This window comes from Nanorana parkeri, unplaced genomic scaffold (assembly GCF_000935625.1).
Source record: "Nanorana parkeri isolate BGI_ZX_2015 unplaced genomic scaffold, ASM93562v1 scaffold774, whole genome shotgun sequence".
Classification (NCBI taxonomy): Eukaryota; Metazoa; Chordata; class Amphibia; order Anura; family Dicroglossidae; genus Nanorana; species Nanorana parkeri.
Window position 1 is genome coordinate 65,000 of NW_017307042.1, and position 24,098 is coordinate 89,097.

The 24,098-nt window shown below is 39.1% G+C and overlaps 1 protein-coding gene across 4 annotated transcripts in view; it reads right to left on the reverse strand.

Annotated features, from left to right (window-relative positions):
- The window catches only part of KIFAP3 (kinesin associated protein 3), a 48,104-nt gene that overhangs the window by 8,724 nt on the left and 15,282 nt on the right, over window positions 1-24,098 (reverse strand). For all 4 annotated transcript variants that reach the window (XM_018564717.1, XM_018564716.1, XM_018564715.1 and 1 more), the window contains 11 exons: window positions 22,388-22,512; window positions 20,881-20,979; window positions 19,922-20,100; window positions 18,765-18,927; window positions 16,804-16,904; window positions 10,749-10,857; window positions 8,652-8,764; window positions 6,979-7,144; window positions 4,652-4,777; window positions 2,681-2,779; window positions 691-776 (listed from right to left, as the gene is read on the reverse strand). In XM_018564717.1, the coding sequence (XP_018420219.1) occupies window positions 691-776; window positions 2,681-2,779; window positions 4,652-4,777; window positions 6,979-7,144; window positions 8,652-8,764; window positions 10,749-10,857; window positions 16,804-16,904; window positions 18,765-18,927; window positions 19,922-20,100; window positions 20,881-20,979; window positions 22,388-22,512 (1,366 nt within the window). The remainder of the gene's footprint in view (window positions 1-690; window positions 777-2,680; window positions 2,780-4,651; window positions 4,778-6,978; window positions 7,145-8,651; window positions 8,765-10,748; window positions 10,858-16,803; window positions 16,905-18,764; window positions 18,928-19,921; window positions 20,101-20,880; window positions 20,980-22,387; window positions 22,513-24,098) is intronic.

Sequence of the window (24,098 nt, forward strand, 5' to 3'; positions counted from 1 at the left end):
CATCTATTCCATTCATCACATCTTAACATCCTTCTGTACCAGTTTATTCAATGTGCTTTTAAACTGAACCTGGTGCATCATAATGCCAAAGTGTACAGACACTTTGCTTTCTTCCATCTCATTCGTGCTCATTTTTCCCCAGACACTTAACTTTACAGTGATCTCTTCGGAATCTTCTATTAACCATATCAATAGTTTTACTGACATGACCCAAATAACAGTGATCTCTTCGGAATCTTCTATTAACCATATCAATAGTTTTACTGACATGACCCAAATAACAGTGATCTCTTCGGAATCTTCTATTAACCATATCAATAGTTTTACTGACATGACCCAAATAACACTAGTACTTGAGTAAGTAAATATGAAACAATTCCCTTCCATGCCTAATAGTCTATGGGTACCATTTGGTCCCCAGTTTCTCACTTTGACAAGGTGGGAAACCTTTCCCCTAGTATATGGTTCTCAGGTAAGGCATAAGGAGAGCAAACTTTTCTTTGTCATCAGCAGGTGTTCCTAGAGCAGCAGTATGTCCACATCTAGCCTAGGTTATTGGAAGCTGTGCTGGAAATGATCTGATCCATATTATTAGTATTATTATGAAGGATTTATATAGCGCCACAGTTTGCACAGTGCTTTATAAAATGACTTCAACAGAAATTAAAGTGCAAAAGTAGATATACTTACCGCTATGATATCAAGAGTGTTATCACACACTTTTCGAATCTCTGCATTTTTATCATGCATTAAATCTATCAGGTAAGCAGGTGCCTCTGCAGTGAAAATGTTAAGGAAAATTTAATACACCATTCATTAAACACATTGAACTGTCCAGAAATTACAATTTGTGTCCCATTTGCCAACCTAACATGTATTGAGGGGCAAACCTTAGCTTTTTGCAGCCAATTCCAAATTATATTTACCCCACACTGTGTCTGATGTGCCTCTTTATTAGCACTTATTTCATTCAGGTCTGATATCATCTATCTATTCATAAAAAGAAACATATGGAAGCTGTTGTTGCTGACATGTTTATAGGACTGCCCTGTTGACTCTGGCATTAACACCAAGTGAGTCATTGACCTGAAATAAGTATGTAGAAGAGTATGCAACTCTTTAGCCCAGCTGTTGTGTAGCTGCGAGGTGCACATTTTATTTAAAGGAAACCTGTCATATGTTGGCATCTACAACATCACTATTTTTAGGGGTTCTGTACAAGTTCCAGGTATGTTATCCAGAAAGCACTAAAGCTAGACTGTAAGCTTGACAGCCTGGTGACTAGCATTTTAGAAAGAGAGCTCTGCAACGGAACCCCTTCATTTCTTTCTTGACAGCTTTCTTTAAAGTGAATAACGAATAAGTGAGGAATGAATGGGTCTTCCTTAAACAAGTCCTCTGTAAATGTCTGTAAAGGTTCTCATTCATCCAGGTCATGGTATATCTGTAAAAATTAAATCAAGGCAACTGGACTTGCTGTATTGTTCTTGAAGATGTTTCGCTGGTCATCCGACCAGCTTTCTGTGATTAGTACGCAGCCCGTCCTTCTCTATGGGACTACACGGCCATACACCGCCCTACGCTCACCTCAAGTGCAGGTCCGTGTTTCCTGGCTTGGACGCAGACTCCCATAGAAAAGGACAGGGGCTGCGTACCAATCACACGCAGCACCTGTCCTTCCCGGGGGCTGCCTGGTACGGCCGTGCACGCAGCACGGAGCTGTACGTGACGGCCGATTCTAGTGTGAATGGGGCCTAAGAGTTGATGACTTGCTTTGCTGCTACTTTCATTGTCCAATCAGCGAGCTGAAGGTGGAAGGGGACACCACCATATTCTTCAACTATATGAATCACAAATATGGCTGGAGAGTCTTAGAAATCCTCTTGCAGATAGGCCAGTTCGCATATGTGGGTTTCCATTTGTAATAAGCAGGTCTAATGGTCGTTCCAGGTCACATGACACAGATTTGGCAGCATTGCACTGGGTGCCAACATCAGTAGAATCCCTTTCACAGAGAATAAAGACCCTATTGATGCGTGTGCCTAAAATTTAAATCTGTTGTATATCATGGAGAATAATTGACACAGTTTGGGACTGTAGCACCATTGATTATTTGTTTAATAACTGAAAGTTTTTACACTTTGCAATATCACAACCACCCTCCAAAATGATCTCTATTACATCAGATAGCGTTAGGTGGGCGTTAACATTCAGTATAGGTCTGTTTTTGAAGCATGATGCTACAGAACCACTGCAGCCAAATTTACAAATCTCAAATGTGGTGTGGGCCGGTTTGATTTCTGGTGCCTGTACTATGTCACCTTCTGTTTGCGGTGTGACTAACCACATACAAAATTCTAAGGAAGGCTTGAACATGACAAGTGGCGGGTAAGAAACTTGTTAATACTGACACCATGTTTTATTGGGCTTTTTGTAAGAGAGAAACATCAAGTCATCTACAATGGCTTTGACTGAGTAACATGTGTTTTACGCACAATATTGTGCCTAATAATCATCTCCTCTTTCTAGTAACAAGCTTTCCACTGGCTAGAACAAAAATGCTCAAGCATTAACATACCTGAAAACACGCAAAAAAAGTCAAAATAAGACAATTAAAAAGATACATGCACAATTACCCCTTTTTTTAAAAAAAAATGTCTTGTATTTAAAAAAAGGATACGCGTTTCCTTTATGATGACATCACGTGTTGCTTGGTGGAAAACCATTTGGTAAAATACATAAACAATTTGGCAAACAAATTCATCATCTTCTTGCTGAGCTGTAAGAAAAGGAAAATAAGTTAAACGTTTGCAAAATATAGGGAACCAAAACCAATATTAAGTGCTGTTTGAGGATCAAATTTCCAGTACTGTATCTAGGGTGTTACTTTACTTTCTCTTTACATGTTTTAGAGGATTGGCAACTATACAATATACAACAGCTGTAACAGGAGGTTGAAGCTATAGAGATTCTCTCCAGGGCACGTCCTCACCGCACCCAGCCCAGCAGCATCCTGATACGTGTCTCCCACGTTTGCCTGCAATATGGGTATACAAGATGTGGGGTTTTTTTCGCGAGAAAGAGTGATCACTCTTGATGAGTGCTCCTTTCTAATGACTTTTTAATTGCGATATGATTTTTGTATGCACCATGAAATCCTTCATCTTCTGTAGGCCAGCCCAGGATAACCATCCCACTACCAGCTTGCCTGAATTTTGTAGCAAAGTAGTACAGAAAGAATGATCATAAACACAGGGGGGACCTCTGAAAAGGCTCAAAGAAAAAGATTTTACTGTGCAGCACGATCTTGTTTCTCATCCATTGAGGACGTCCAAAATCAGTCCAACTGAGGGGTGGCAACACAGCAAACAATTGCTAGCAGACACAAAAAACCCAGAAAATTGAGGACTAGGGATGCACCGATACCGTTTTTTTGGTATGGAGTACGAGTAGCGATATTTTGATTTCAGTACTCGCCGATAACGAGTAACGATACCGATGCTTCCGCTGGCATGGAGCCGGGAAGCTGACTCCATCTTGTTTGGCCAGCTCAATTGTGATTGGCTGGGAAACTGGTTTCTCAGCCAATCAGCATGGAGCCGGCTTCCCAGCCGATCAGTTTTTTTTGGTCATTACTCACCACCCGGCTTCCTACGGCACTGCCGGTCAGAGGAAGATTTCGGTAGTCGGGGAAGGTATCCGAGCATTTGGGCGAGTACGAGTACTAGTATCGGTGCATCCCCACAGAGGGCTGTCAGTAGCTCAAAGAGTTGCACCTGAAGATTAGACCACAACATCCAACTGGTAGAATTTAGAGAATGTGTGAAGGAAAAAACAAGTGGCAGCCTTCCAAATCTGGGAAACGGATGCTGGATGCCAAAAAGCACAAGACACATTTAAAGATCTAGTATAGTGTGGCCTGACAGGAAGAGGGGAACACAATTCTTGACCTCAGAGTAATCGTTTGTGCAGCTTCATTGAAGTGGGCTTACCAGAGGTTTTTCTTATTTGGTATTGGATGGGGTGCACAGGTTTAACAAAATAACATAAATGTATGGGTATCAGAATGACAATAAGAACTTTTTTTGGCTCTATGAGAAAGCTTTGCTGGGAAAAAAGTGAAAGAAGGACTGATATGGATGTGTGTTGCAGCCCTAAAAGTTATATGTATCTAATCAGCTCTACCTCCTCCTGTCCAATCTACATGCCTGTGGGACCCCAAAGCACAGTAGAGGCTCTTGTTCGCCTGTAGTCCAACAATGTTTAAATACCGACGCATGAACAGGGATCTCCAAATTCCTCTTTCATAGTTATAACTAAGGCTCTGTGTTTGGGCTGAAACACTAAAGCTGTTGTATTTGCTGTTTTTCGACAAGTTGAAATAAAGTGAAGTTTGGAGAAGATCCCTGTTTGTGTGCCAGTATTTAAACATTTTAATTTTTTTTTTTTTTTATAAGTGACCCTGTGGTAACTGGATAACGTTACGATGTCTGATAATTTCTATCATCCATGTTTAGACAGGGGTTACCTATGTTTTAAAAACTGGCTGGCATTCGACTTTACATTCAATGCATACTATGTATAACATCAGTGCTGTTCTATACGAGAGCACTGTGTGATATTTTGGGCAAAAAAGTTAAATCACACTCACCATTCAGTAGTTCAATCAAAGCTGGGATAATCCCAGATTTTGCTAAAAGAGCAGCACAAGAATCATCCATAGACACTGTTCCTATCATTATGACCACCTCCAGCACAAGATCATCTTCTGCAGCTCCTAAATCATAAAGAAAAAAGGTATCAACAATATATGTTGTTATCTATAACACTAACAGGCCAATAACTAAACAGTGGATTTGTATCAGAAACACCATTACAGCACGAGACTTCTCTTCACATTACTTTAAGATTGTCTGGTAAAAACCTTCTCCTGAATCTCTGCATCTCACTTATTAGGATGCTCACCTCCTTTGTTTTAAAATCAGGAGAGGGATTGTGGTATCCAGTAGGATATCTGTGGTTTGCGAATTTTGGCATATCATCTTTTTGGAAATGTGCATTTCGGAGGAAAGCTTTCTGAACTTTTAAGCTTTTTAATTCCTCCACTGGGAATGCTTCTTCGGCACATTGAGACCCCTTGTTTGAAATTGCATGGATAGCATTTCTATTATACTGGGATAGGTATAGATAGCAAGTTATACAACTCAATGGGTGTGAAGGTCAATAAGCAAGGGCCAAATATAGCCAAGTGCTCTCTAAGTTGTGGTTTTATGTATACTGCAGTATCCCAGAACCTCATAGCATCATAGGCAATGGGGTAAAAGAGCAACAGTGCAACAGGGACAAGATGCACTATCGATCCAGAAATCACGTTAGAAAAGAAGACCATATACATTTATGAGCAACATATCTGTATCCACTGTAATGTGGGAGATGTTCACTTATCAGTCACTACTCCTAATGTACCACGTATGAAACATGGTTGCATATTTACTACAAAGAGCAGGATTATACATTGGGTGAGATAGTGCATAGGAAAGGTTTGGTAAAGGCTCAGGCATGTGTATGTGATTGCATTCCACTAGTGGGCAATGCTATTCTGGCAGTGTAGTCCTGGAGCATGGCGGCCTCCCGACTCCTAATCCGGACATGTTTCTTTTATATTACTACTAAATCTCTATGTGTATTTTAGAACACAATATTTACTTAACAGAAAGATGATTGACTAAACTTGGGCCGCATGGTTGGCCTTGACCTATCCTATGAAGTATATTTGTAGAATTGAATGCATACCATGTATGTATTGCACAGACACTTTTTAAACTATCACAGATTGGTCTTAATGCCTGCTTACAAAACACTGTGAAGAAGCAGCAACTCTGAAACAGAGCACTGTACACAGCTCAGTGACATAACAGTTGCCAAAGGATTTATCTACTGATTGGTAAGCATAATTAGAGAAGATCAATGTAGTGCCACGTGTTTCCAACATTTTTGCAATGTGCTGGCATGAAGAACAGCTAAAATGACAAAGAATAAATGATCAGAATCTATTTTACCAGCAGGGTTAGGACAGTGCCATCAACAAAATGCAGTCAGAGAGCATGTTAACAACAGCAAATAAATATATTTCTGAAGCTGATAAAAATTGTGAACTGTCTAAACTGCACACAAGACTTACAATTTTCTGAAACTATATCTGAAAATATGTTTGTTTTTTTAAATAAAATTTTTTGCTACAATAATGCTGCATACCGTATATATAAGCCGTCCCGAATATAAGCCGAGGTACCTAATTTTACCACAAAAAACTGGGAAAAGGTATTGACCCGAATATAAGCCGAGGGTGGGAAATGAGGCAGCTAATGGTAGAAGCAGGACAGAAGAATATGTAAGTTGCCCAAGGTAACAATAGTAACAATATTTTTGACTTACCACCAGGATTACTAAACAAAATATCCCAAGGTTTATGTCGTTTTCTAATAGTTTTTTCTAAAGTTTTAAATTATAGTAAGATAATACGAGGGATGCACCAATGCTGATACTAGGCATTTTCCTGAGCACTTGTGAAAATGCCCCAATACCTAAAACCGATTTTGCTGCTTAGATTGTGTCAATTGAAGTGCAATGTGGGAACGTCTGCAACAGTTTTGGGAAGAACTTTCTAAACCATATTTGATTTACATTGCAGAAAGAATGCCACGAGTGTGTCCCGCTGTTATATCTGCAAAAGGTGGCTACTTTGATGAGTCCAAAATTTTGATTACATTTTGTTAAACAAAACAATTCCATGATTTCTTTTGGCTGTCCAATTGTTTATTTGTTCTATGCTTTATTTTAAGAGTACATTGAGACATTAAACTGTGTAAACTTAACATAATTGCACCTTAACTGTCTACTGTATATACTGATTTGTCTGTAGTTCATCTTTACTTAATTGTAATTCATTAGTATGCTGGAAATAAAGAACTGTCTTACCTGGCTTAAGTTTGTCCTTTAGGTAAGGGACAAGTTTGTATTCTTTAAGAACCAGTTCCCAGTCCAAATCAGGAATAGTGAGGTTAGCTAATGTCCCCAGACATTCGATGACAAATTCTTCCTCTTCATCATTTGAAATCTGAGCTGCTAAATCGCCAACGTAATCCTATGGCAATAAATGTTAAAAAAAATATTTGATTTGTTTCAATTCCAAAATGTACTGCTCTAATAATGCAGTGAGTTGATGATCTTCATAGTCTACTATCCTGCTACTGGTTTCATGCTGTGGGAAAATGTACTTGCCAAATTAACTAAAAGCCCTATTTTTTGCGTTTGCAGTGGAACAGAACGCAGGCAAAGTTTTTCCACGCGTCCGATAGCAATGTCTGCGGGGGGACGTGGAAGCAGTGCCATTTAATTCAATGCACCTCCCACCCCAGAATGCAGGCGGAAGATTGCGGTGCATTCCAGCAGCTACCGCTCTGGAACGCACCGCTTTCGGTGTGAACAAGCCCTAACTACTTGATTATATTTCAACAACAATTCTAGTAAATGTTATTATTCTTTATAATCAGGTTAGCACTGCACAAGTTTGATATTTTTTACTAAATATAAAGCAAACATGGTATGAGGGTAATAACTGGCAGCTTTGAAAACCTGAAAGGAAGATGATGTGCATGCATGACAACAAATCAGAGATTAGGCTTCAATATTACTCGTGGGCAGCATATGTAAAACTGGATTGGTGTGGAAAGGAATGGCAAGGAAAGACCACACTGAAACTCTCCACCATTCTCATGACATCTCAACTTCTCTGGTGCTGAACACAAGCAGGCTAGGGGCTTGCATTGAATTCATGACAGGAAGAATTCTACCGTTTCCATCTGAATGTAGAAAATGAATGCTTTTTGGACGCATATCTTGCTGGCTATGCTATTTTTATGCATATTTTAACCCCTTCATTAGATCATTAAAGTCTAGATGCCCAGAACAGTGGGCATACCTAAATCTATTTATTTTTAATAAAAATAAATCACCCTGCAAAAAAACACAATGAACCCATTCGTTGCCACAGAGGCTTTGCATATTTGGTATCCATTTACTTAACGCAAACCTCATCTTTTATATTTTACCAAAAAGGATTCTGTTTGATTGGTGCCGACTAGGGATGCACAGATACTTTTTGAGTACCAGTGCCGATACTTGGCATTTTCATGAGAACTACCAGGGTTGCAGCGGTTGCAGCTGGGACCTGGCTCTGGCACTCCACCACTGTCCTGAAATCATTAGTCTGTATTGTTTTAGAAAATCAGTACTCGTACTTGTAAGTACTCGGCAAGTATCAGTACTCGCAAAACTGGTATCTGTGCATCCCTTTATTTATATTTATAAAAACAAAATTGTACATTAAAACAGATGTACAAATCCCAGGAGCTCCGTGTGCTCCTTACAAATGACAGCTGCCTCCTAATTTTAGAATTTTTCTCTAGTGTAGTTTTGGCGCTCAAAAGTATCGGTACATGTACTCGTACTTGTACCGAGTACTGTACTTGGTATCTGTGCAACCCTAGTGCCAACCAATAACACTACCGCTGTACATAATATTTATCCATGAAGTGCACACATCATAGACAAAGACTTCTATAACATACACTGAATGATAAGTCACTTACAATAAATAGGTTTTTAGTTGGTCCTTCATGCTGCGAAATATTCCGGATCATCTTCATCAGCAATGGGTCCTTAAATTTGAGTGCTTTTTTCATCAACATCTTTAGCCCATTCGCTAAAATATACATTTGATTGTAGTTATTAGAGAAAACATTCACATGTTAGAATCATAAAATGGTACAAAGAATATATAAATGACATCAACAAGTTTTAGTTAAAACCTAATTATTTGTTGGACCATCTTTCACTACAACTAAACTCTTTCCATGATTCAATATTAGTTTTTCACAGTTTACACATTTCTTTGCAATATTGCTACAGAAACACTAGTAGACTTTGTAGTGTAAAAAGTTTGACTTTAGGGTGTGTCACAACATCTCAAATGGGTTTTAGGTTTGTACCTGCCCCAGATGGCTTACATCCACATGTGCTAGATTCTTTCAACTAATACAATTCTAATTAGAATGACAAAGAGCACACTACTTTTTAAGAAGTTCCGACAGATCATTAGCAAGGGTTTAGGAAGAAACGATCTTGTCTAATATGATCAGAAAGCACACCTCCCAAGAATGCAATATTTGGTCGTCAATATTTATCCATCAGTTCACAGAACAAAGATTTTCATGGTGAAATGGTAAACTCAATTTGCAAAGCGTTTTAGACAGATTATCTTATCTCTAAACTGAACCTTATTGAAAAGCAAAATCTACCCCAAAAAAGATATATAGACGAATTCCAACATTCCAATTTCTTGAATCGGTAACAAAATGCTCATCCACATGACAATATTTTCAAACATCTGCTATCGGGTTCACTAAGTAGAGGCATAATAACTCATCCTTATTTGAGATTTAACCAACACTTCAATGACACACTAGCCTAGGAGAGAGACTTTGACTTTAAACCTAGACTAATGTAACAAATGACAATGGGCAGGTGTTGTACCAAGATTAGCAAATAGAGCCACCAAGTAATTTTAATGGAAGGATTGCTTTAACAACTATTTACCTAGATATCAGGGCTCAATGTATAGTCCTTTCCTCCAGCCCCTCCTTGGGATTGGCATCATGCCTTTACTAACAGGTTCCGATTTAGAACTGCTTGCTGTTTATGTATGGCTGCCTCTCATGCTTTGTATTTGAGAAAAATCAAAAACCTAAAAGACGGTTGTCAAAAAGAGAGCTTCTAAAAAGGAGATTCAGAAATGCAAATATTATTGTTGCTTTGCATTTACTCTACTTCATTCATATAAAGATCAAAAGGTGTGGCCTTTGATCTGCATAAGATGTCAGTCAAAGCAACCTTACAAATACATTTTTTTTTTTAAAGCCCTTATTTAATCTGTAAATAAGCTTTTTAGACATATTTTGTCTATAGCTTGCATAGCAAATAAGATAATTTTTGCAAGGCATTATTATCAAATGAAATCCTTGTTTGTCACCCAAAAAATTCTAAGTGCATTACTTGCCATCTTAAGTAATGGCAAAGTTATCGTGAAATAAACATGAGCATAGCAGAAATTAAAATCTATTCAAGTCCATAAGGGCTATACAGGTGTGAGAGCTGAAGTTGTTAAAATCAATTTGGAAAAAACCTGTAGCCATGCAACAGACATATAATAGACACGCTGTTCAGTAGGCATCTCTAGGTGACTGCATGTACTTTCTGATATACATTTAGAAAGCTACAAACCCCAGAAAAGTGGAATGCCCTGATGAGGAAAACAGTGGCCAGCTCCCACTGTCGCTAACTTTGGCCTGCCTCCATCAACTCATTATTGGCCTGTCGCTATCCTGCTCACCTTACCAACTAGTAGAAATTAATGGGAGGAGGTGAGCAATCATAAATGCCTTGCTCTCCATCCGGGTGCCCAATTTTTGGGGGGTCCAGGGAAACTCTGAATTATACCAGCTTATGCAGGCACCTGGAGGTGTGAAGTAGGCAGTTAGCATCTGCAAAATATTCACTTTACATGTCATTACATTTTTTCACAGAGTGTTTAACAATTCAGAAATAATAATAAATATTAATAATAATAACATACTACAGTTCATGTTTCAGGGACTGGGTTCAAAAGGTAAGCAACTTGGTTAACTCACCTTCACATATTAGCTGAGCATTCCTTTTATTTGCAGCAAGATTTATGCAGAAAGAAATCAGCTCAAGATCAATACGATCATCTGAACATTCAAACAGCATTTTCATTAACTGAAAAAAAATGATTAAATAAATATTAGAGTGATTGGTGATATGTTTAATGAGAAAATAATCTTCGTTAATGGTCATTTATTTTTATTGTTATCAGTTTCCATAAAATCCCATTCTATGTGCAACCGTTAGTATGTATACTCTGAAGGAAGAAGACTACATGACACATCTCTTCTAATATAAGTAGTATATGTTGTTTTTGCAGATAGTTAAGATTTCATAGCAATCAGAAATACAGGAGCATTTTTCTTCAGACCTCTATAAAGTCTGAGCTAGGAGCAAGAGCTAAACTATCCCTTAAACATCATGGTTTTTATACAGTACACATTTTATATACTGTACATTGTTCAGTGAAAATACTTTATGATAATCTTATAGTTAACAAGCTGTTACGTATTAACATGGATATGCTGAAGGTCAAAACAAGAGGAAAGAACAGCCCGACATAAACCTTGTATGTACAAATGTACAAGTAATCATAATATTTTAGTCACTCAAGTTAGTGTCTGACAAAATATTTAAAGCCTCAGCCTTTAATGAACCAACTACTTTAGCCTTTGCTAAACATCCAATTAGCCACACTAGAGAGAGTCCCAAATTACCTCTTTAGATTCTCCTGAACCACCTAGAAAAGCATGGTTCCATGTATCCAAATGACAAAGATTTGCAATCTTATGGTTAGTTGCTTCTTGTTTTGACTAGTGACTCAAAATTGTCAAAGCGACTGGATTAAGGTGTATGAAGTATGAGGAAGAGAGTGCCAAAACCCAAGCTTGGCATTCTCTTTATTTCATACAAGCTGATTCTCACATTCCACTTGGGATCCACCAGACAGTTGAGAGCTGTGGCAGTTTCATTTAATCCGAACCTCCACCAAGCTGGGAGTCCACCATCCTTTTTTCATAGCTGAATCAACATGAAAGCCAAGCAACCAACTTTTTCAGAAGAAGTCAACAATGGCAGCTTATATTTTCTAGTTACATGTTCCTTAGTCAACAATTGCAACAAATATTGTATTCTTATTACGGTTTGCTGTGCACACCGCTTATTGCTTATTTTTTCCTGTGATGCAGACGTTGGCAGCATTGAAAACATAGATTAAAAGGAAATTCTTATATCTCCTACTACACAAACCAGTGAGGAGCAGTAGTTTGGCTGCCAGGTCACTTTGTATAGAGACATTTGTTAGCTTGTAGATAACCTCTATCACCTGAGACTAATGAATAAGCAGAAGGGGACCGAGCCCAGAATTTATGAACTAGGGTGATTTGGCCTTGTTCAGGGAGGCTTGTTTACATTTACAACTGCTATCACTTTGAGGGTGTATTCTAAAGAAGACTGATGGATTGTTTCCTGGTATGTATGACATGCTTGAAGTAGGATTTTACAAAGATCCATTCACACCACGTCTGGATCATCTCCAGACCAGATCAGATTGTTTCCGGACCCAAAATGCATCCTAATGTATCCCTATGCTATTTCTGGCCTCTGTTCACACCAGCAAAGTCCGTTCCAGACCAGAAAAATACTGTTGTCCTATTTTGTCTGGTCTGGAATGCACTGGAACGCATAAAACCGCATACAAACCGCTTGAACACACCTGCAGGGAGGACTTGTTCACAGGTCCCACCTTACTGAAGCATATCTCCTGTTCCAATCCACAGCCAAGCACCCTCCATTCAAACAACCTTGACAGGGTAGAGGCCCTTACCCATATGGCAATGTGGGGGTTATATACATGGATGACTTAAGAGTCTGCAAACCATTAAAACCACTCTCTTTGGTAGAGGTTTTTGGAGACTCATCAGAACGCCCTCTATTTCAATCTTGCTTAGCAGACAAGGAAGACGTTTTAGGGGAGGAAAGGTGTACATTAAACTAAACCAATCACACTGAGTCACCAAGACGTCCACTGCTAGTAACAGGGGGTCCCTGGATTTGGACACAAACCTTTCCAATTTGCTGTTGAACCAGGAAGTCCCCATCCGACATTCCCAATCTGTGACAGAGGTCTTCAAAAACCTTTGGGTAAAGAGACCACTCTCCACAGTCCATAATGTCAGTTTTTCATGCCTGGAATATGGACTGCAGATAGAGCTGAAACATGATGTTCCACCCAAGCCAAATTTTGATCTGCCTCTCTTTGAGCTGGGAGACTTCTGGTTCCTCCTTAGTGGTTTATGTAAGCCACTGTTGCGGCAATGTCCAACTGAATCCTGGTCAGATGCCCCCATAACTGAGAGGTCGAGCGCTGCAGAAATAACTAACTCCAGTGCTGGACGTGTGACTCACCAAGCCAGAGCAGGCAGGTCTTGGGATGTAGGTGAATGTTCGAGGCCAGAGACTGAGCATTTGTGTCACACACATCCAGGATGTTGAGTTACAATGATCTGAAGTGAAGTTGAGTGTAAGGTACTGCCTCGAAGGAGGCTACCGTTAAGCCCAGAATCCTCCATACAGAAGAGGAGAAATGGTTGGCCCTTGAATTGAAGTCTTCGATCGTGGAAACAAAGTGTCTGGATCTTTCCCAATAGAAGGAAAATCCTGGACAGGGAGTTGTCCAGTAGGAGGCCTAGATGCTCCAAGCGATAAGTCAATTCCAGCACAGATTTGTAGAGGTTCGGGATCCACCCAAACCTCTGCAGGATTTGCAGTCTGTTGCATGTTGGCTGCTATGCTGTTGGTTTCTTAAGTAGGAGCTCACCTAGGTAACCCACTATAGGAAATATCTCTGAATGATGCAAAGCAAGTACAGAGACTAGTACCTTGGTGAAAACCCATGGTGCAGCGTACAGACCAAAAGGGAAGAACAATGAATTGGTAGCACTGATGTGCTGGATAAATGAAGATATGCAAGTATGCATCCCTGATGCACATCAACATCATAAAGTCTCCGGGCTGTAGGAAGCAATGACTGAACTGATAGATTCCGTAGGGGATTATTAAACTCAAAAGGAAGGCGTTTAGTACCTTCAGATCCAGAATGCCAAAATTTGGACCGTAAACAGGTTTGAATAACCCCTGAAACCTTTCCTCTTCTGGGAGAAGAGCCGCTACTCTTTGAGAGAAAAGCGGAGCCAGAGCACCATGGAGAAGGCTATTCTCAGTGGGGATGTTGGCAATTATGACAGAATAAACGAAGCAGGGGAAGTGAGAGAAAGTCTAACCTGTAGCCCCTGGTGAGTATGTTCTGGCCCAAAATGTGTGGAATGTCCTGGGTACAGGTGTCCATTAATACCATCAGTCTTCCTCCCACCTAAGCAGATCCCTTGATTGCAAGAAGGACTTGGCCACAGGCTTGGAGAATCTTGGAGGGCTTGAACTGGGTTTTGTCATTCGCCCAGCCATAGCTACAATAATAGGCTGCATAGCAAGGTCTGCAACGTAGACAAGGCTTTGGAAAATGCTTCTATCCTCCTGTCTACTGCTTCTCTGAATGCTTGAAGGTTTCATACAGGGAAAGTCTTGTCCAGACAGCTAGTGGCTGTGTCCACTTAGGGAATAGCCCACTATTTTAAGAATTCATCTCCCATAGGGAGCTTGTAAAAAACACTTAGGAGGGGCAAAGTACTTATCTAGGTTAGGCCAATCACCATATAAAATGGGCTGCAACAGTGAATGAACAGGGAAGGACTGTTTTGACTGGCGGCTTTTTAGAGACCCCAGACTGGTAAACTTAGGCACAACTGACTCGAGTGAGTGTAGCAATTGTTTCTTGTAGCTTTGGGCTTATCTCAGTGAGCCAAGACTCCTCAGGTACCAAGTCATCTACTAAGAATAAAGTACTATCTTCAGCATCTGCAACTGATCCAGTGAGAGGAATGTAGCTGCTGCAGCATTCTGGAGACAGATTCTGGAGGAGACGGCTAGGAAACCCACTTGCGACCCCTGCATTCTGAGTCGATCATCACCTATAAAAGACATAATAACATTAAATTCCTCCCTGGATAAAACAGAGGAGGGGGGTGCCCTAGTAGTTGAGAGACTCAGGTGAGTGCTGTGACTCATGCAGGGGACAGAGATCCAGGTTTTTGGCATCAGGTCCCTTTAGGGTAAACACTGCAAGCCCCCCAGTATTGTAAGTGGATCATATGCTGGTTAGGCCTGCAGTACTGCTGCCCCTGCGCTTATGATCTGCCATTACTGTGCAAGCAAAAAGTATTCCCCAAGTGGTACGCATGACCCTGCAGAGAAAGAAGAAGGGTTACCAGCCAAAGTAACCCTGTCACTGAGGGCTGCAGGAAGCCCCGAGATGTCCTGGGCATGGACTAGCTGTGCATGCACAGAACAAACTGAAAACAGAAGCTACTCAGACTCAATAGCAGGCTTGGCTCTTGGGATAAAAATTTGCCAGATTTAAATGAAGCTATGTTCCACCCATCGATGGCTGTGAAGTACATATCATGCCCAGTGGCACCACATTAACCCCGAAGGGGAAGTATCAAACTGCCAGACACACACCCCAGTTCTCCCAACTGTGCCAAAAAGCAAAACCTACCACTGCTGTTGCAGTCTGCACCACACAGAGAGCAGCCAAGACAGGTTTAGGATTTCCCTAGATTTCACCATCCTGGCATGCACACTGCTTCACGAGTCTTCAGGGACAGGGGACCACTAAAGTGGTAACCACAGCCCTGGACCTGTGAGGCGCGATGGAGGATTCACACATGCTGCACATCTGGTACCAAGGTGTGGTCACCTAACATGTCCACTGCAGGAAAGGCACACTACTGGGCAGCCCAATGTTTTCATCCCACTAAAGTCCGGATAGAGCCTCAGAGGCTAGCTAGGATTGGAAGAGGTTTCTACCAAATCCTAAAGATAGCTTAAAAACATACTCAAACATCACTATCTATAATGTTCAGAAATACTGTATCCGCAGTGATATAGCGAATACAAAACTTAAATCAGACATTTTACATCAAAAGCAGCAATAACTGTCACCCAACAGAAAACATCAACATAAAATGTGTCTTACTTCAGAGGTACTCACCAACATTAAAAAGGGCTTCAGGCACTCTGTAGATGTAAATCAAGAGCCAGCCCCATATTGAGTATCACATACCATACGAGCTATCCAAAAATCTTTCAGTCTAGACTGTCTGGCACCTGAATCATATATTACCCAGTAACCAGAGACCGTTAAAGTGTCCCTGTTGCTAACACAGCTCTTTACCCTCCCCTATCCTTAACATCTTAACTGATTATACTGGCGTTTTCCATGCACTCAGAATGAGCTTGAAGTTCTACGCATAGCCAATTGAGAACAGAACAAAAACATCCAATTGGGTAGGACCCTTTTGAGAATATCAAACTGAAAATCAGCCCAACAGCTCACAAAAAGATATCAGTAAAACAATTTTAGCATTTGTTCAGGATAAAGATGTATAAAGGAACATTACATTTCCTGGCAAACTGCAAATATTCTAGTCCAATATATGATTGCAATACAATCAGACATAAAGATTTATAAGCATTGGTAAATTAAAGTACAAGTTCAGAAATTAGCTAGATGGCCTCCTAAATACACTAAGCTGGACCATCCCAATCACAGGTGTTAGTTACCTCTTCCGAAGCAGATGGCCTCCTGCTTGGTCTACATGCCAGCATGTAACTACTAGTGTGGGATTGCCTACTCACTAACAACCCAAAGACTTGAATAGGACATGCTCCTGCAGTAGGGGTACATTTTATTTATTTATAAGCAGCCTGTTGCTAATTGTTTACTGACCAATGTGTAGACAATGCAGGAAGCTGCTTCTACTGGAGGAGGTAAATGGACACACACACATATATACATACATACTAGTGACAATTACATACATACTAGTGACAATTACATAGTATTTTACACGTTTTACCTGATTATTTTTAAGACTTTAAATCTAAAGAAGAAAATCAGTAAGTGTCCTATTACTTTTGGTAAACAAAAGGAGTTAGACATACCTGGGGAATACAATCTGTGTAGGCAAACATGGATTTACAACGATCCTCCATACTGATATGATAAAGAATACACATAACAATTTGCTTGTAGTTTTCATTCTCTACAAAAAAAAAACATGACAGTTTTCACATGTCTGGGTAGAATCTCACCTATTAAAAAGTGCATGTCAGGACAGAAAAAAAAACCATATGCACATGTACATCTCTGCAATATATGCACATTTCCCCTTTTTTTTATCCATTTGAAGACCCAGCAAGTACAGAAAAATACCCGTTGATCTGCCAGAAATACACAACCTCTTCTAGGATAACAAGAAACAGCATTGTTGTGCACTTAGTGGTCTTAGTGTTCTTTTGCCAAACTACTCAAATCCACCTAATCGCTTACCTCCACAACAGGCCTATCACAAAGGCTAATCATTTTATACTCAAGATAACTAGGAGGGCTAAATACTCTCCCCGAGTTAACACAGGAAATGGGCACTGGACACAGGACAACACTAAATTTATGATATGATCAAAAGGCTTTTTTGCACTTAACATCGATCTGGCATTGTCTTATAGTAATGCATGTTAAACAAACATTACCACATAACACACAGCGTTTCCGTGCGCTGCATTGTGCCATTCACCTTGACCCCAAACGCACCTACACAAAGCACCACAACCCACATGTAATTTAGAAAATAAAAATGTTCCGATTTAAACCATCTATATGTTGTGAGGTGATGAACTGAGAAAAAAAGTGCAGATGCATTAGAAAACCTGTGTTGTGATGACAGAACTACAACCTCCTAACCCCTTATAGCCAAGGAAGGAACCATTTTAGTCTCCATTTGCAATGCAGTTGCCATAATGCTGCACATGTGATCAGCTATGACACCAGACATTTGAGGGCTTGATGGTTCAATTGAGAGTTAAAAAAGCACACTGCCAATGTTAACAGCTAGTATTCCTTTAAAGTAGCTGTTTTGGGAGACATTAAATAGGTGGGTGAAGTGCCTCTTTAATTTAATGCGTGTTAACATGTGTAATAGCATGTGCTAATGCTTGTGCGCTAACAAACTGCAACACTGTGAATTTGCGCTCAAAGGTGCCTCTCTTTCCTTGTCCCAAAAATGTGTTTTACATTTATTTTAGGGTTCAAACTCACCAGACTGTAATCTGATGTTCTCTACAGACAGAGGAAAAGTGAAGCCTCGGCCCCTCCCTATATTTTTTAAATATACTACTATGCTTCTCCTATGTTGAGGATACCTGGAAATTTAACTCATGATATGAACAGTGATCCTCTGGAATTTTCTCCAAGAGAAAAGCTAGGACATATGTATTTGTAATAATAAGTCTTCCTACTACATCCTGGCCATTGGAGGGCCACGCTCTCAGCTCTGTGCACAGCATGTTTTCTGACCAACTACAAGCCAAAATAGCTTTCTGAAGGGCTTCTTGTAATGTTATACACACAAGGACACATACCAATTATTTTCTTACAAATCAGTTTTGGCCTCACAGAATACAAGCTACAATATTAAGTGGATTTATTCAAGTATTTTAAGATCAGTTGACTTTAGTAAATGCTTCAGCCACATTAGAAGTCAAATGTATCTTATTTATTTTATGTTTAATGCAATATAAAATAATCAGTTGACTAAAGTAAATAGTTTATAAAGTGTTGGAGCCATTACAATCCATTTTCTACTACTGACGTTCTGTGTATGTCATAATACATACAGTTACAGCTTTACATTGGTATATCAAGCTATAGTTTATAATTATACGATGCAGCCAACTAGGACTGACCAAATACTTAAGTGTATTGAGCCATCAAAATATATGGAATCCAAAAAAATAAATAAAATTCAAATGAACTAAGAAATATCTGATGCAAATAGACATTCATTTTAATGAACCTAACCTTCTGAGAAATTTTGAAAAACCTAAGAAAAGATTGAAAAACATACCTAGAAGGATAGTAAGTTTGGGAAGGAGTCCAGCCTGTACCATCTTATTTCTCAGGCCAGTGTCAAAGGAGAGGTTCAGAAGAAGTCGTAATGTTATGTTCAACAAATCTTCATGCTCACATGGCACCATTTTCCCTAGTTTTTCTATTATATCCATTTCAGCCTATGACAGGAAAAAAAAGAAAGAAGTGGCATTTAAAATGAATACTAACCAATTAGACTGATTTTATCAAATACAACAGACTGCAAATACATGGTCAATGTATACCAAGCAGTAACAGGTTCGTACTAGGACTTGCATCAATGTTTGAAGTTTTTTTAAATCTTATCCAGTAGGCCATTCTCTGTGTGAAATATACACAGATGGCTTTATCTTTTCAGAGGTCTGTTGCCACCAAGGTAATAAAAGGGGTAGCATATAGCATCTCTGACAAACAACATGAAAGAGGCTTTTATTGTGGGTATAAAGCTTTCACTGATCTCTAGTGAAAAGGGGGTTATTATTAGAGAGCACTTAAAGCCACCACTGACCACCAATGTAAAGGGGCTATTACCAAGAAGGCAGCATAGTCTGCCGACTGGGTGTTGGGTACTGCAGAGAGGAGTCACTGTTGAGAGTAGCCAGTTAGTGAGAGAGGGAGCCATCCAAATGTTTAGATGGGGCGACGTGATTTGTCGTTCTGCCCCAAAAAGGAATTTGACTTAACCTTCGTGTAGGTAGTGTGACTGCATAAAGATGTAAATGTTTACAATTTTTTTTTAAGGAAGGATTTCCTACAGTTGCCTTATTTTCTATTTTTTCATGATATGATCCATTTGGTGAACCTCACCGAAAATGTGTCAATTATGCTCTTTGTGAACTGCAGTATGGACTTGGATTTCTGCTCTCTTGGTATAATATAGCCCACCCCCTACTCCTCAATACATACATAAAGTGTAAGATTTTGGTTAAAAAAAAACAAAAACACACATGCTTACAAGAGCAGTTATTAATCCACAAAGTTATTATTGAATATACTGTTTATATAAGTGGAAACACAGTGAAAGAGGAAAGTATGAGGTTCTTAGAATAACTATTTATCTTGATTCTTATTCAAAGTTATTATTTATAATGCATGTTATGAAACGGAATTGATTCTGCTTTGCGTTAGACTTACCATGTCATTTTTGTTTTCAAGAAAGATGCTAAGTTTCTTCAAGAATGATACCACAAGAATTAGAAGTTCAAAATTATCTCGGTCCAATGCTTTTACTAACATATGTACGATATTCTTGTTTCTCATCTTCAGCTCAGTTCGAGTATCCTCAGCAAGGTTAAGTAACAGATACAGGGCAACTAAAAAAATATGGATTTTAAGCTCAGTGCAGTAAAGGACAAAGTTAAGCATACTTAAATAAACACAATTTAAATAAATAAAAATACAGATAAAATGTAAAACTTCATTTCCTGTATCAACAAACAACATAAACGGACGATTCCACATAAAAAGAAGTACTTTATCTAACCTGCTTTCACTCCAAAGTGTACTATTTTTTAAATCTGTACACATTTGCTAATACACACAACTAATATTACTGTTGACACTTTGTGTTGCAGCATCAGCCTGAAAATTGCTATAGTGTTTATTTAGGGAAACCAATTGTTTTGCTCATAGCAACCAGTCAAATATTTGCTTCACAAAAATGGTCACCCATATTACAATCTGATTGTGGAATTTCATTTAGATTTACCAGCAATGACAGCGTAAGGCCCTACATAAGGTGACTCTGTCACCACAGGGTCATTTGTGCACGCAGGCTGTAAGAAAGGTAAGCATACTGCCCCTTCTTTTATAGCACTCCCAGTGTGCACAAGTTATCTTGTGGAGACAGGGTCACTTTAATCAATCCATTCAATGTATAATCCAGCTTTGTAAACACGACATAGTTGTTGGCAAATCTAAAGCGGATTGCACTATCAGGGTGTAATATGTGTGAACACTTAGGCAATACTACCCTTTTAAAGTTAAAGTTAAAAAAATGGTTTGCTTTAAGAGAACCCCTACCCCTTCTGTTCCTAAACCCTGCCTGATCACACATACAGTTACTAATATGTAATGTAGTTAGATTTACCTACCTCGTAAAAGTTGCTCCTGTTTAACAAGAAGTCCTTGATATTTTTTGTATGCTTTCTCATATTCTTTTTTTAAGGATGGCATATCTGGGTCATCATCAAGTATTCATATTTGTTAAGGAAACCAAACAGTGTACTTAAAAGGAGGTAACAAAAATCGGCCATGGATTGCAAAAAGTTTAAACACAAAAGTAAGATGTAGTGACAAAGTATGATCAAATGATTTAAATGAAGCAGCAAGCAACAAGATAATGTTTAGCGTCCATGTTTTCATGTCAAGGTAGAACATACCAGGCCGTTTTAAAAAACAATGAACAAAGGCAAGCAATTTCTTGTTTTCAGATATACTGAGTGGAACTCAGTTTATATATAAAGAATCCCCAAATACCCCTCCTCCCCTCACCCTCCCGATCATTAGTATACATAGACACAGAAACATAGACAGACATTATAGTCTTTTGCAGAATTCCTACTGCAAGAATCCATAGGTTCTTGCCACAGAAATTCCCACTCGCAGCCTAAAGCCCCATGTGGATGGGGCCTTTGGATTTGCTTCCTGAGCATCCTTTATGTGTTCAATAAACAGATTTAAAAAAGAAAACAGGAAATTTCAATATTGTTTTTAATCCATTACGTTAAAAAAGGAGTGGCTGAAAAACTATTTGCAATAAATACATTAAAAACGCATTGCATGATATATTGTTGCACTGCCTTCTTGATCTGTACTTATTGTACTCTTTACAAAAAATAAAATGACTGAAATTAAACTCTTTCCACATTTTTTATGAGTTTTAACAACAGTCTAGCAAAACATGGATTTTGCAATGATAAGAATCCAATGGGAAAAAAAAGGGATATCAGACAGCTGTGCCTTTTTATGAACAAGGTGGATGAGGTAAAATGAATGACTAAAGTCTTTGTTTTGCTGCGTGAACAGACTACTCCTTGAAAAAGACGTATAAAATAAATATAGTATATCATGTTAACAAAAAGAAAAAAAAACACAAATGACCAAGTGTATGCAACTAAAAAAACTCAATAAATGATGTAATGTGTTGACTTGCAGTACAGAAGCAGAAAATGTATATGTCCATAATGTATTTATGTTTAATAAAAAGGGTCCGTATTCCTTCTCCACTCCCTGCTTCTTATGCAATATTCAGTCCATCATGTTGGTTGTAATCAAAAATGTGTAGCAGAGGTAGTGCCGTCAATCCAGAAAGCCACGAGTGACGTAATACCTGGCAGAGTCTTTGATTAGCTATTGGAGACACTGGGTTTGCCATTGAGACTTTCATTATTTGTGGTACATAACTGATCAGACTACTGGTAGCAGATCATTCACAGTTGGCACAATTTACTATACGGTTGTGAAAGTGGCAGATTTCTTTATTACAGCCTACAGAATTTTGAACTAAATATTGCATAAGAAGCAGAGATTGGAGAAGGAGCACGGACATTCTTTATGTATTATGTATAAAAGCAAGACTATATGTTACTGAAAGGATATCTGCTTTCTTCTTTTTGGCCAATTCTTCTTGCCAGAGTTCATGACGCTTTAACTCATGATCGATTATATTCATACAGAGAGCTCCTATCTTGTAATGTGTGATTAATCCATGGAACTGAGAAAAACTGGAAGAAAAGTAATTATAATCAACAAATGATCATTACAAAATATGTGCTGCATACTTTAGACTTGTGCTCACAGGATTTACTCAAATCAAGTCAAGTCTACACAAAAGTAAACATTTTGTTTTAGGGGCCAGTGACATGGATATCACTCATTATCTGATTTTCTGTGTTCAGAAATGAAAATCACTGATTCTGTGCAAATCTGTCAAGCAGTAGCCAATCTGCTGCAGTCACTGTCCATGTATTCTGACAGCAGTGGGCACGTGCTGTCAAAATGTAATTGCTGCAGATTCATCCATTAATGCTGTCTGGCGTGAATGGAGGAATACATTAGATTTTTTTCTTTCAGCCGTAAGGCTGATCGAAAAAAAATCTAATAGTATATAGACAGCTTTAGCATCATTTTGCAATCCCCTATACAATAGCACCCAGACAGGGAGGAGAAGGACTGGGAGGCAAATCAGGTGCGCTGCATGCCAATGTGCTCACTAGAAGGCAGAGTTGGCCAAAGACATGACTTCATCAGTCTGCTGAAACTCCCTCACTGTCCAGGCAGAAAGCTGGGGGTGACAAACTGACACCACTGTATTCCTTTTAGAGTATATTACAAAGAAAGTGATGTCATCCACCTGGATGTGCTGCGTGGTAGGGCTCCGTCATATATCAAAATGAGATGGACACATCCTTTGACAGGAAAACAGTATCCCTTGCTTATGTCGGTGACAGCGGGCCCGCTTAAACAGACTCCCGAAGGCGACTCTGTCTACAATTGTAAAGCCAGCTAAAAACAGTTTAAAAAAATTTGAAAAAAAAAAATGGAAAACAAGTGTTTTAAAGTCCCCCGCCCCGCGTAAACAAGCGTGGGGAGGGGGACTTATAAAGTTGGCATTTATTTATTTATTAAGTTGTATTTGCATGTGGATTTTAATTCTAAATTTTATTATTTTTTTTCATTCATACTTATATTCTATTTTGTGTAAATGTAAAACTCTATTCTACAGGGTCTTGGCTTTCCAAAAACATATGATTGGGGTTTGAAGTAAATTTAAGGCCTAAAATGTGGATTATAACATGTGAGCAACAAATTAAAAAAAATAAAAGGCCTGGGCAGCGAAAGGGTTAAAAGTTTCAGGAGCGTATTCTATTTATTACGAAGCTCAAACAGTGATGGTTAATAACACAAAGCTGACATTCTGTCTACAAATCCCACAAACTTGCAGATGCCTCCCAAAACCTCCCCTCATGGCTGGATCCTAGCTGGTCCCAGGCAAAGCACTTCCTGATAGTGACGAATCCTGTCCGTCCCTTCCTGCCCCCTGCTCATGGTCACTGGCCCATAGCGATTGTGCTGGAAGGGTTTGGGAGGCTGCTACTCTTGCCTCTATGTGCCTGCACTTTATACCTGCAGCGTTGTATTTTTATCTTATACGACAGATTTTCTTGAAGCTTGACAGTCAATTTAACACCGCCAGCTTTTCATGTAAAACTTTTGGGCCATCCAAAATGTTTTTGGTCACGTGTCAAAAAAAAAAAGAAAAAAGCTGTTTTACAAACTGAAAGGAACTATTATGAAAATAAGTATGAGT